The 13,344-nt window shown below is 39.3% G+C and overlaps 1 protein-coding gene across 10 annotated transcripts in view; it reads left to right on the top strand.

Moving 5' to 3' along the window:
• Nucleotides 1-13,344, top strand: part of ZFYVE28 (zinc finger FYVE-type containing 28) — a 291,376-nt gene that overhangs the window by 143,650 nt on the left and 134,382 nt on the right. For 9 of the 10 annotated variants that reach the window (XR_004000571.1, XR_004000572.1, XM_030563865.1 and 6 more), the window contains exon 2: nt 11,232-11,372. The exons of the other annotated variant lie outside the window; for it this stretch is intronic. Coding sequence is in view for 7 of the 9 variants with exons in the window: in XM_030563865.1 (XP_030419725.1) it covers nt 11,232-11,372 (141 nt within the window). In the remaining 2 variants the exon portion in view is untranslated. The remainder of the gene's footprint in view (nt 1-11,231; nt 11,373-13,344) is intronic. 10 annotated transcript variants of the gene reach the window in all.

Genomic DNA, 13,344 nt, shown 5'->3' with positions numbered 1-13,344 from the left:
CAGATCATGTTACTAAGGGCCATTAGGATGACTTTATTGACCTTCACAAAAACAGTGGACCTGAAATCTGCAGAGTCATAGTTTGGAGTATGAATCACTTTTCAAATTTGCCAAGATCAACAGCTACAGTAAGCCAGCAAAGCAGCATTCTTTATTATAAGCACTATTGTGTCCAAAATTGAAACTCTTCTCAAACTTTCCCTCTTTCTTAAATACAGAAAGGAAGAAGATTAGAACATTGGCAAAGTTGCTTTTCGCTTCCTGGATTTTAATATGTCACATAAATTAAAAGAAAAATATATTACTACTTGTCTATGCCACTTGTGTTATAAGAAATCTTTATTGTTGCTTGGTTTATAATAGAATTATAAATAGAAAAGACTTTTTAGGATTTGGGCCTATCCACCTACCAGCGCAGGATTGTTGCTGATTGATGTATTAGATTTGGTGTTTGAATTTTGCAATGCTGTTTTAAGGAACTTGCCAAGTGTATATATATATAAGGCAGAGGTAGCACATATTTACATGAGTTTAAAACACAGAAAAGTATGAGGAACAGGCCCAGTTGAACAAGTAACATGTTCTCTTCTGGGGGGGAAAAAACAACAACTTTGAAGTCTTGGAACTATTCAGTGTACAAGACAAGCTTCCCTAAGAATTTGTAACTGGCATAACAAGCTTCTAACAGATAAGCTTGTAGCACTATAAGGATCTTAGTTTTCATATGGGCAATAGGATAAATTATTTTTGTTGAAGTATTTGGCTTTAGACATAGAGCTGCTTTTGTTACAGATCAGGCATTTTATACATATCTTCATTTTCATTACCAAGTGTTAGTTAGATTTCATACTAGTTTTCATTTAAATACCTTATTAAAATTCATTTGAGTAGCAGCTAGTGCATAATGTCTATTACAGCTATGTAGTTTATAAAAATGCTATATTGTAGCTGCCTTTTAAATCTGAACTGCATAGATTAATGTTTTTAAAGCACTAAGAGCTCAGTTCTGCCTTTGACAGTGCATACTGTCGTGTGTACAAAAGCTGATTTTCCAAAATATTAGGCCATTTGTTCTGAATGCTGGAGGGCAGGATAAAGTCCTTCAACTATAGCCTTTCCAGATTTTGATCTGCATTAATGTGCCTTCTTTTGTGAATTCCCCCTTCTGACTCCTGTATTGTATAGTAATTTTTTGTATTTTGTAATTTTGAACTTTGCTAGCAGTCACTATGTTCATTTTAAGGAATGGGAAGTTTGAGGTTGCTTGTCATCTTCTGGGCACGTGAAAAGGCCTCTTGTCCCGTAACCCAAGATTGTGAGACCATCAGAAGAAGATACCAATTACAGTATTTAGATTGCTGAGCAGCTGGACCATTATATAGTACTTGAAGCAGTTCTACCACTTCTTACACAGGAACTAGCAAAGGAAGACACTCTTGGGCTGTGTCTGCAAGTCCTTTTCTCTTAAAAAATTCTTCTTGGCTTCAAGTGGTACGTCTCCATCAGTGGAAGTGGTAGTAGGAGTGCTAGTGTAGACAAATTTCCAGGTGACAGCTGGCATTTTAAACACCATATCCAACCTTGCTCAGAAAAGATCTGTGTGATATGACACTTAGAACAGCGAGAGCCACCCACACTTTGTCTATGTTAGTGTTCCCACCATTACTAACACTGGTGGAGCAGAACGAATGGTAGCAACAGGTGGCGGGTCTAGGTAAAAATGCGTAGTGTAGATGTTTGACAAAGTACCACTTAAAATGCATGTTTTATAGTGCATGGAGGCTTGCACCATTCCCTCTGGAGGCCAAAACAGGAATTCAGGTCTACCATCAGCTGAACCCATAAAACAATACCTTTGGAACACATCATACAGAAAAACATCATATTGGCTTATGTAGACTGCTGGATTTCTTAAATGTATAGCAAAGGGATAAATGCTCAGAACATTAGGAAAACACAAATGAGGAACTGATATCTTGAGCCCTTAATACTGGCTCAGTGGATCATTTCTGGTCAGATTTTAGGATTGTCTGTTGTTCTGCAGCCTTCAGCAAAACAGAAATGATTAATATTGTCCTTCTCTGCATGACTGACAGACAGCAACTCCATATAATTCTATCAACACCCAGGATTCAGATCCCACTTTGGATGCTTTGTTCTGGTCTTTTCTGTGGCTCATTCATGATATTTCCATTTTCCTTTGCTTTTATTCCAGTTGAGAAGGCAAAGAGAAAAAACAATTTAAAAATGACATTTTCTGCAGAAAAATCTGAGCATTTTTGATTTAACTATCTCTTGCCAAGGCAGAACAAAGTCTTTGGGGAAAGGTTACCAAGGGAAACAGATCCTGGTTGGTACTGAAATTATTTACCTTTCAGTGGAGGCTGCTGCCAGTCACATTGATAACACATTCATGTTTACACTGGGTAAATGAAGATGTAGAAATCAAAGTAAGATAAATTAAGTACTTTATGCATTGCGGAGAATGGTGGAAATGAGACCTCTAAAACTAAGGTGGCTGTGACAACCTGGATATAACACATTTAACTGCTAATGTATGTGCAGGTTCCACATAAAAATTGCAAATATTTAAGAGATTGATTATGAATATGATTTGCAATGCCTTTAGATGCTTTTCTTTCTGTTTTGAGTTTCTTCACAGTGAAACACACTGTATGAGGTCCATCTACATAGCTGCAATAAAATGTCTTCAGTGCCTTACTTAGCTAATTAGGCTTTTTATTTGTGGTTTGATTCTAATAAATAAACAGCTTTAGTTATAAAAAGATTATATTCTCCTGTGGTGGTAGTGGGGGAGGAAGAATGCATATGAGCTTTCTGTTCCACAGCAAAGTAAAAATAAATGTTTACCTAGTAGTAGTAGAGTAGTTTTCTTAAGTATTTTTTTTTATATTCAGGATAATTTCATAATTTACCTGATACTATATGCTTTCACTCATCATTATTACACACCTAAAAATTTAAGCACCGGAAGAACCTGCCTTTGTAATTCGGTGATCAAATTTCTCATTATTTAATTGATTTAAAGGCTTCACGCAGTTTTGCTTTTTAGCCTCTTGCTTTACAAAGAGGAAAATCTCCAACAGGGAGAGTCGCTATTTCTGGAAGTGCTATTTTCAAACAAGTCTTAAATCTGAATTTCAGAAATTCTGAGTGGCTAAGCAGTAACTCTGATATCTGGTCAATTGTCACCCTGATTTTTAGTTCCCAGCTTCAGTTCTATAGCTATTCACTTCTGTCTTATGCTTAGAGGGACCATGCCATGAAAGCCAAAGCAGGTGACTAAATATTATCCTTTTGAAGAAACACCTCAATATTTTACTAATAAAGGTCAATTGTTTCCAAGATGTTACAATAGGATCTTTTTAGCTTATAGCATGTAACATATGGTCTTACTGGTCTATAATGTGACTCCTCATGAGTTTTAACCATACAGCTTTAAAATGAATGATTCTTCATCTCACAGTTCCCCTTAAGAGAAAGCCACAAAGAAAAAGATCTTAAATATAACCCAACTCAAAACTGTAACTCAGATCAAAAACGTATTGTAAGTTAAGTCAGACTAATCAAATCCTAGTCAATGATCACTGACTGAACCTGTTTGGTAAGCACAACTGTAGCCATGAGAAGATGAGAGGTTCAGAAATTATTTCTCAGTCTTCCGCTGAACTGGTCAATGGCTTAGTGAGAATAAAAGATGAAGGTGATGTTTAATAAAAAAATACAATGGATGGTCTTTTACAGAGTGAAAAGTAAAAGCAGTCAGGAGCTTGCAAATTAAATGTCTTATCTATTACAAAGCAGACATGCATGAGAAGAGCTGTAATATAGTTAATTTAAATACTGTAACAGCTAAAAGTCAAAATACTGTAATATATTCTCCAGGTAATAGCTTCCAATTTACTGCATATTTTGGAGGCATATTTTGGGTGAAATATGTATGGCCTAGCGCAAAGTATTTGTTTAAGTGTATGTAACCAACTAGAGTAAGTTTGTTTGTTAGTGACCTTTAATGTGTACAATCTGTGCAGGGATTCTGCAAAATAATAGTATGTGATCATGTTCATAAATACTCTATCCTAAATATAAAGTCACTCCTGATAAAATTTGCTGATGACACAAGGATTGGAAGAGTGGTAAATAATGATGAGGTCAGGGTAATCAGAACAACCTGGATTGCTTGGTGAACTGGGCCTATTAAAGCAAAATATATGTTAATGAGCCAAATGCAAAGTTATACACCTAGACCATAGCTACACAAAGGGGACATGTATCTGGGAAAGAATCTAGGGGTCTTAATGGACAAACACCTGAACATGAGCTTCCCAGTGTGATGCTGCAGCAAAAGGGCTATCCTTGGATGTATAAACAGGAGAGTAGTAAGTAGGAGTAGGGAGGTAGGTGCACTGGTGAGGCTGGCAGTGGAGTATTATGCCTAGTTCTGATGTCAACATTTTAAAAATGATGTTGAAAAATTGAAGTGAGTGCAGAAAAGAGCCACAAAAATTATTTGAGGGCTGGAAACATGTCGTACAGCGAGGGACTTAGAGCTCAATCTGTTTAGTTTATCAGATAAAAGATGTAAGTGGTGACTTGATTACAGAACCTTCATGAGGTGAAAATACTGTGTACTAATGGACTCTTCAATCTAGCAGAGATAACAAGAACCAATGACTGGAAGTTGAAGTCAGACAAATTCAAATTCTATTAGAAATTTAGGGACAATTTTTTCCAAGTGAGGGTGATAAGTCATTGGAACAAACTTACAAGGGAACTGGTGGATTCTCCCTTACTTGTTTCAGAGTGGTAGCCGTGTTAGTCTGTATCAGTAGAAACAATGAGGAGTCCTTGTGGCACCTTATAGACTAACAAATTTATTTGGGCATAAGCTTTCGTGGGCTAGTATTGGAGAAATTAGGTTTAGGTTTTGTAATGATCCAACCACTCCCAGTCTTCATTCAGGACTAGTCTGATGGTATCCAGTTTGCAAATTAATTCCAGTTCTGCAGCTTCACGTTGGAGTCTGTTTTTGAAGTTTTTTTGTTGAAGAGTTGCCACTTTTAGGTCTGTTCTCCTACTGATTTTTGAATGTTATGATTCCTGATCTCAGATTTGTGTCCATTTATTCTTTTGCATAGAGCCTGTCCGGTTTGGCCAATGTACATGGCAGAGGGGCATTGCTGGCATATGATGACACATATCACATTGGTAGATGTGCAGGTGAATGAGCCCCTGATGATGTGGCTAATGTGGTTAGATCCTATGATGGTGTCCCTTGAATGGATATGCGGACAGAGTTGGCAGTGGGGTTTGTTGCAGGGTTTGGTTCCTGGGTTGGTGTTTTTGTTGTGTGGTGTGTACTTGCTGGTGAGTATTTGCTTCAGGTTTGGGGGGCAGTAGGTTTAGCCGCTGGCTACTCCAGACATCCATTTACAGTTCCCCTGAACCACAGATTCCCAATTATGCTCCTTTTTCCCAGGGATAAACCGGGGTTCTGCTCCTCCCTTTGCAGTTTGTGCTCACCAAATGCTTTAGCTTCACACAGGCATCAGCTGCTTTTTGGAAAGAATTCAGAGGCTTCTCCCAAATACCTTGTCCAATCTATTCAGAACATATGGTGCAGGAACTGTTCCTATGCGAAAAGGTCAAACAATTGGTTATAATTCTCTACCCCCTTTCCCTTGACCCATTTCTCATCCAATCACACATTCCCTATGACTCATCTTGTCATTAATTCTGAGATCTCACTCTGTACACTTCAGGAGTAATTTGAAAATTTTGCAGTACCTTTTTAAACTCATATTTCAAAGCTTGTTCAATTGGCATTTCATTAAATATATGTAATGCTTTACCCAAGAGCTTAGTAAACTAAGTTGGGACTTCCTTATCCTCTGGTACTTTATGTACTTTGCAGAGTGTCTCAAAAGTGGTAAGGAATTAGTCTGTTTCTCTGTACACAGAACACAGCTTATCCGAGCTTGGTGTTCCTTAGGGAGAGAAAGTACCCGTGGGCTGTGGAACCTGTCCATCCCTTTTCTCCATTCTCAGATTATGTAGTCCCCCTACCCCTGCTAAGGTTTCCTTTTCTTTCAGTTTAATGGCTTATTGGTGAGCAGCTGCTTCTGCTTCCAGGGCCCCCTTGTGTGCTGCTTCTTGCCCATTCGGTTCACTTCCCATTGTTACTATTCACACACACTCATTGTTTGGTTTCCCATTTCTGGTATGCTCATCGTCCTTGCTCAACCTCTCATTTTATGCTTTTTGCTCCTTTTCTAAACTAGCCAGCTCTAACTTTGCTGTTGTTTCACTGTCATTTTAAATGTCCTCTGTTCTGTTTCCACACCTGAAATAATAAAACTGTAACCTTTCTGTGATTGTTCCCAGCCTTTTCACTTGTGTGTCAATCTTGTTCAACTATGCCAGTGGGAAGCTTTGCGGTTCACCTAGGCCAATAAGGGGTTCAGTCACCACCTGCTTTTTAACTCTGAGTGCCTAGGATGCTGTACTGCTGTCGCTCAGAGCCTTGACACCAACAGGCAGCATACAAACATGCTGGCCACACTCTGGCTTCCACTGCCCAGTTACTCTTTGCTGGGGAACCTCAACAACAGTTCCAGCCCTGAGTTCTTCTCCCTTCTTTTTCTGCAGTACTTTGAAGTAGAGGGTTTGTCAGCCCCAGTTAAGTTAATAAACAGCTAAGTACTTACTCTCTCTGTAAAGGAGCAGAAAACTTTAAGGTTTTGTGGGTGACCCAGTAAGAAGGGCAGAGCATTGCAGAGAGGCATTTTTGTGGAGAAGTTGGGACTGGGAGGGTTTTGGTGTAGCCCTGCAAGGCGTAACCAGGTGTGTGGAAGGCTATTGTGTTGAGCATGCTGTTGCTGTCAGTGCTCAGAACTAAGGCTGCACAGCACAGAGGCACCCACGGTACAGGGCAAGTGATGATAAAACCCTTTCCTGGTCTGGGCTGAACCCCCGAGTGTCACAGCGCATGTATAAGGGAGGAAAGCAAAGGTTATACATGCAACCTTTAAACTGGCCCTTCCTAATGTGAATGCTTTCTGCCTCTGTCCTTTCCAAGATCTGATTGAATGAGTCATCCATACAAACCTCCCAAGATTATTCTATATGTAGAGTCAAAAATTCCTGTCCTTTGTGAAACTGTTCAAACCTTCAGAAAACAAACATATCAAACACAAAGAAAGGTGAACATTTGGCAAACAATTTTAAAAAGTCCTATGGATTATTCCGGTTATATAATACTTGCCCTTACCCACTCAACACAGATTTTTTTTTAAGGATAATCGAGTTTGATTTTGGATAGCACGTTGACATATCATGGTAATGTAACTGTTGTATTTGAAAGAAATGAGGCAAGATCAAATTTATTTGAATATCCCAAACATTTCAGAAGTACACATTTTGCTTCCTTTGGAATGGTTCTTAAAAAGACATGGACAGATTTTTAATTTTTGGCTTTTGCCCTGCTTTGGTCTGCATAATATTTGTTAAAAGTTTGAAATAAGATTGCTTTTTATACCTTTTGTCCTTTTTCCCCTCTGGCAAACAAGTATCCATTACACACCCTACACATAAGTGTATGCTTGGACCCTCACACTGCACACATGTGCAGACGTTTGCAAACTGTTCAGTATTTGTGAAGGATGAATACCTAAGCTTCATGTTAAGTGAGTGCAGTTTTGATGTGAACAGTGCTCCTTGTGCAGGGATTTCTCCATGTTTATGAGCTGACAAGATCAGAGTCTCAGTAACTTCTTTCAGGATAGTATGGGGAATTGACTTATCACTTTTCTTCTTTCCCGAGCTATGTAAGTATAATTTTCTTCTCAGCTTCAGAATTGCAGATTTAATCTTAAATATGTATTTATTTATAAAAGGCTAATCGTCTCTCAACCTGATACCCTTCACACTCCTCTGTACAGGGCCATCCACATTGTTAGTCCAATATAAGTAACAAGGATGATGGTTTAAGTATCATAAGGTTATGAATTCTAAACATCTTTTTAAAATTGAAAGAAATAACATCATAAAGTTTGAGGCTTAAGAAATGTGTCACTCATTTAAGTCTTGTTAATCTTCTTGGTGTGTATCAAGTTGTTCTAAATCTGCTTTGATTCAGAATGTAGTCCAAAAAAACAAACTCTATTTTAATACTGTCCAAAATCAACATTTTATCCAAAATCCTTTAACTATGGGTCTCACATTATATATTTCCTCTTTGGCATGCAAGTGCTTCTAAACCAGATTTCTCATTAGGCATCAAAAGGGTTGATTTAAACATTTGCAATAAGATTTCATACCAATCATGGAAAAATTAATAAGTAAATTCAGACTGAATCATTTGAACCATATTTTGCATAGTTGGAAAAAGAAAATTAGTACTGAGACTTGATATTGTCTTTCTCTTTACTGCTGCTAATCAAGTGTAAATTGAATTCAGAAAGTTGTGGTTATTCACTTCACATGACCCCTGCTGGGAGATTTAGAGTTTCATGCAGCTTCATCTTGCTACAGACCACATCTGATGGACATAATTAATCAAAGATTATACCACTAATCGGCAACAGAACACAACACAGCAGAGAGAACTCCAATTAAAGCTTCTTATCCTCCAATTTGAAAGATCAGTCATGTGAGAGCTCAAAACTCAGCTTCCTATTTTTGCTTATGACCATAATTATTTAACTTCTATATTTGCTTCTGCAGGGTAGTTTCGCTAAAGTCATTTAAAAATCATGCCTTCCTTGCTGTATCGGGATTTAACACTTTGATTCCTGCATCTAATTACTTTCAAAGAAATATCAAAATCTGTTTAAAACTAATATTCAACAGGCTGAAATAATTTAGAAAGCAGTAAGCTATAGGACACAGACGTGTCTCACTAAAACTTTGCCTCTGGGACTTAACTACCAGTCCTTATAGGACTGAAAGGAAAACTGTGGGTCAACCTAAGAGTCAAATTCACCACTTGCTCACAAAGGTAAAGCAATCAGGCTTTGTGCTGAGAATGGTGTGGCATTTCAGCTGCATTTCTATTCTTGATTTGGGAGCAGCTGCCCATCCATGGAGTTTTGGGACCATGGAATCTGCCCTTCAGTACCTGGCATTTTTTACTAAAACTGCCAGCAAGAGGGTGAGCAATAATTCTTACGGAATGCACCCAGAATTGTACCAGATACCTTTCAAAACATATCAGAAAGACAGGTCTCTGGCCTGTGGAGTTTACAGTCTGAGTAGATGGGTTATGGCAGGGAGTAATGGGGGGAAGATAAGAGGAAAGTGTAACAAAAATAAGGATGAATTTGCTTTGGAGGTTCTGCTTGTCCTTTTTTGCAGGGAGGCAGTACTGTGGGGTGAACAAAGGAGAAGGGAACAATAGCAAAGAGATTGTGGGGATGGAAGAGAGGAACAGAGAGATAGGTGGAAGATGAAGGAATGGAAAGGGTGAGAGTGTGAAGGAGAAAACAATGGAGAGGAGTTTGTTGTGGAGGTTGGCAGTAGGAGTGGTTTGGTAGCTGGAGAGAGGTGGAAGAAAGTTTAGATCAGGCAGCCAGCTGACAACAGTGGAGCATCCAGAGTTTTAGTGGCAAAAGTCTGATGGTTTGAGGAGACTGGTGTGGGCTACAGGTCTGTGGGTGTTGGTGGAATGTGGACCCCAAGGCGCTAGAGTTCTGTTATTGAGATCTGGGCTGCAGTTTGGAACTTATTGGGCAAATATAGAGATTTTTAGCAAAACAAGTTGTAGCAGGCAGCAGCTTAGACATATTTTCCCCTCTGACCGAACTCATTGTGCTTTAAGTTTAAATTCTATATCTCTCTTAATTACTTCCCTAAGCTTCATTCTCTTCCCTAATACAAGCATACGGAAAACTACTGTAAAAGCCTGTAAATGTTTGACAACTTATACTTGGTTACCGTACTTCACATCTTCAGTAGTAGGTGACAACAAAGGAGCTAAAAGGAGAATAAATTCAGAGATGCTCTAAATTGGTAACGTTTATAGGTATTTTTTCTATTTATTTCACAGTAACTGTGTGACTTTCTGCTGAAAAGGGGAAAAAATATTTTCTCCAAACATTTAAGGTACAGTATGTTCTTGTTCAGCCCCCTTACAAAAGACTGCATTGACTTGTTTCAAGCTTCACATTGTTTGAGATCTTACTCTAAAAGGCTTTTCAGCTCATAGTGATATAAGAGACAGCTTTAAACTCATTAAGCTTATGCACAAATGAGTTGTTTAAGGGCATGAGTCAGTGTGCCAGTTACCAGGATAGCTTTTTGTTATTGCCACTTTAGATTAGTGATTGAGAAGCATTAAGACAAATAATATTGACTAAAGTGATTTTAGCATCATTTACTAAAGTCACTACATCTTAACTTGGTAGGTCATTGAGTGCAATAAACAGTTGCAGTAGTGTTACTTGATGATCTTATCAAATATAGTGGATGCACGTTGATCTTTGCTAAAGGGTATTTATGTTAAGTAATTCTTGTGGGTTATATAGCTGTAAACATTTACAGTATGTGTATTTTGCTAATATTAAAATGGAGAAATTAATAAGGTCTTTTAAAAAAGATAATAATAAAATGCTCGTGGGGGGTGGCATGTGTGATCCCAGCGCAGTTATAGCATAGGAAATGTGGGCTGTAGACTCATGGAAACATTGAAGAGGGGAAAGTCAGAAGAGTCAGTTGCATAATTCTTTATTACAAGGTTAGGATTTCTTCACTAACTTCTGTCCTTTTTGTCTTGGAAAACAATTTTTGCTTGTTTTGACGACAGCTGAAATGTGTCATATTTTGATTTGGTTTAACAAACAAAACTAGTGATTCAGCTGTTTACTATGCCAAAATAACTATTTGCCAGTATCACTGAGCATGCCAATACTACTCTGGAGATAGTGCTTGTTGTAATAAGTCTTTGTCCTGCAATAATAGTTAGTTTATTTTTTAAAAAATTATTTGTGCTGGAGGGTCAAAATTTAAAAACTACCCATAATTCTATGTCTAACAAGAACACTCGCCCCCCCCCCCCAGTCAGAATCTGACAGCTTTTGGTCAGGTTCTGGTCTAAAACAGTTCATACACTAGTTTCCCTTTAAATGTAAATAATTAACCAAAGGGTCTTTCCTGTAAAGACAGACAAATAAGGGATAGATATGTGTAATATTTTATGTATCTCTTCATTGCAGAGGACTGACCCACAGCTCCTTGCCCAGTTCTTCTATGCAGATGAAGAACTAAATCAAGTAGCAGCTGAACTAGACTGTTTGGATGGAAGAAAAGACCCACAAAGATGCACATTGCTAGTCAACCAATTCCGTTCTTGTCAGGTAACCAGAAGGGCACGTTCTCAGCTATGTTTTATATTGTTTTATTTACACAGATTTATTGCCTAGTTTTTGGAATTATAACTAAATCCTTAAGAAACATGCTTTGATAAATGGAATTCCTACTTAAACTAAAGTTATTTCACATTTGCTCTCAAAGAATTGTGCATAAACAAAATCTACAAACAACTGCTCTTGAATTAACGATTTGTAAATATGTATAAATAAAGTTTAGATACTTTTCACATATGAAATATTGTATACCATGGTCAGAATTTACCAGTGGTTACCAAAATCTGGAATCTGAGATATTGCAGGATTTCAGATGCTACCATATAGCAACTTCTTTTGTAAATGTTGCTGTTTTTAATGGTATTCAGTGTTTAAAATTACCTAAATTTCAAATTACATGACAGGAGTAGCTTCCCATCAGTCACTTATGTAGATGGGGAAAAATGATTGGCTTTTCAATTAGATCTTAAGTTTTGGAGAGAATATGATCTGTTTAGTGCAAAGAGCCTTGAAGATAAGAAGGGACAACTAAGGTTTCCTTACTTCTACTGCACAAAGCAAGGCGTTTCAGCTGTAAACTGTATTAAGAACCAGAGTCTTTCTATGGGTTTACTAACATAATCTGCTTTGTATATAACATGTTTTTATTTAAAAAGTGAATCGGAATATTACTTACTGAAACTATGGTCTTTTTTGTAAGTGAGATCCTGTGGCAAAAAACTGAGACACAGCAAAGATCAATTAGATTAGGCATCTCAAACTCCCATCCCGCAGACCATCTTAAGCCTGTGAACTTCCCCAGTGTGCCGCGGAGCTCCAGCAGTTTTGGGGCGGCCTCTCTCCGTTAGCCCCACCTGCTGTCTCTGGGCACTCCTCCTCCAGGGGCCCTGGCACTGTAGCGAAGCTGAGCGGCGTCTGCCTGCTCACTCCAGTGGCTGCCAGCCCCTTCCTGCGGCCTTGGGGCAGGGTGGGGCTGTGCCTCCATGCGCTGCCGCTGCCCCAAGCACCCCTGCAGCCAATGGGAGGCAGTGAGGGTGGTGCCTGGGGGCAGCAGCGCATAGTGCCCCCCCTCGGCCCGCCCTGCCTGAAGTCTCAGGTAAGTGCCAACCCCCCCAGCCTTCTCCCAGAGCCTACACCCCCTCCTGCCCCAAACTCCCTCCCAGAGCATGTACCCCTCCTGCACCCCTACCCCAGCCCAGAGCCTGCACCCAAACTCCCTCCCAGAGCCTGCACCCCTATCCCAGACCACCTCACCCACCCAAACTCCCTCCCACAGCTTTGGGCAGTTGGGGGATGGAGTTTTTGGGAGGGTGGGGTTTTGGGGGGCAGGTTCTGGGCAGTATGAGTGACATTATTGGCCCTCTGGGAGGATTTGAGGACTAGCACTGGCCCTAAGGTAAATTGAGTTTGAGACATCTGAATTAGATCATTGTAGTAGGGTCCTCGTTGGGGTGGATGGCCTGGTTGTTAGCATCCACTGAGCTGGGGGAGCATAGTAGTAGGTGAACCCTGGCCTGCCCACTCCAATGAGTTCTGACCCAGAGCCTTAGCAGAGTCAGTAGCATTGAACCTTGGGGGGTTGTAGATCCGCTGTTACACCCTCACTGGGTCGCTTGCTGCCATTACTCTCTCCATTTCTGGTCTCAGATAAACGAAACCAAATCATCAGTCCTAGACCAACCCAGTCCAAGTTCTCCATGCTCAGTGGCAAGAACTTCCATTTCTAAGCATACAGTTTTTGGCAAGGTCAAGTGAGGTGAATGAAAGTCCTCAGTGCAATGTGAGAACAAATAGAATGGATAGGAATAAAACTTCATTTACACCTCTGCCAAATTAAAAACAGGAGGAATGCTAAAGAGAATGTATTGACTAGCTTTTTTGCTGGAATTGCTTACTGTTCCTAAAATCAATAAGACCACTAAGACTTGCAAAAAAAGAGTTGCTATCTTGGTGAAAACTACTG

Source organism: Gopherus evgoodei, chromosome 5 (genome assembly GCF_007399415.2).
Source record: "Gopherus evgoodei ecotype Sinaloan lineage chromosome 5, rGopEvg1_v1.p, whole genome shotgun sequence".
Classification (NCBI taxonomy): Eukaryota; Metazoa; Chordata; order Testudines; family Testudinidae; genus Gopherus; species Gopherus evgoodei.
This window is presented reverse-complemented; position numbering and strand designations above follow the sequence as displayed.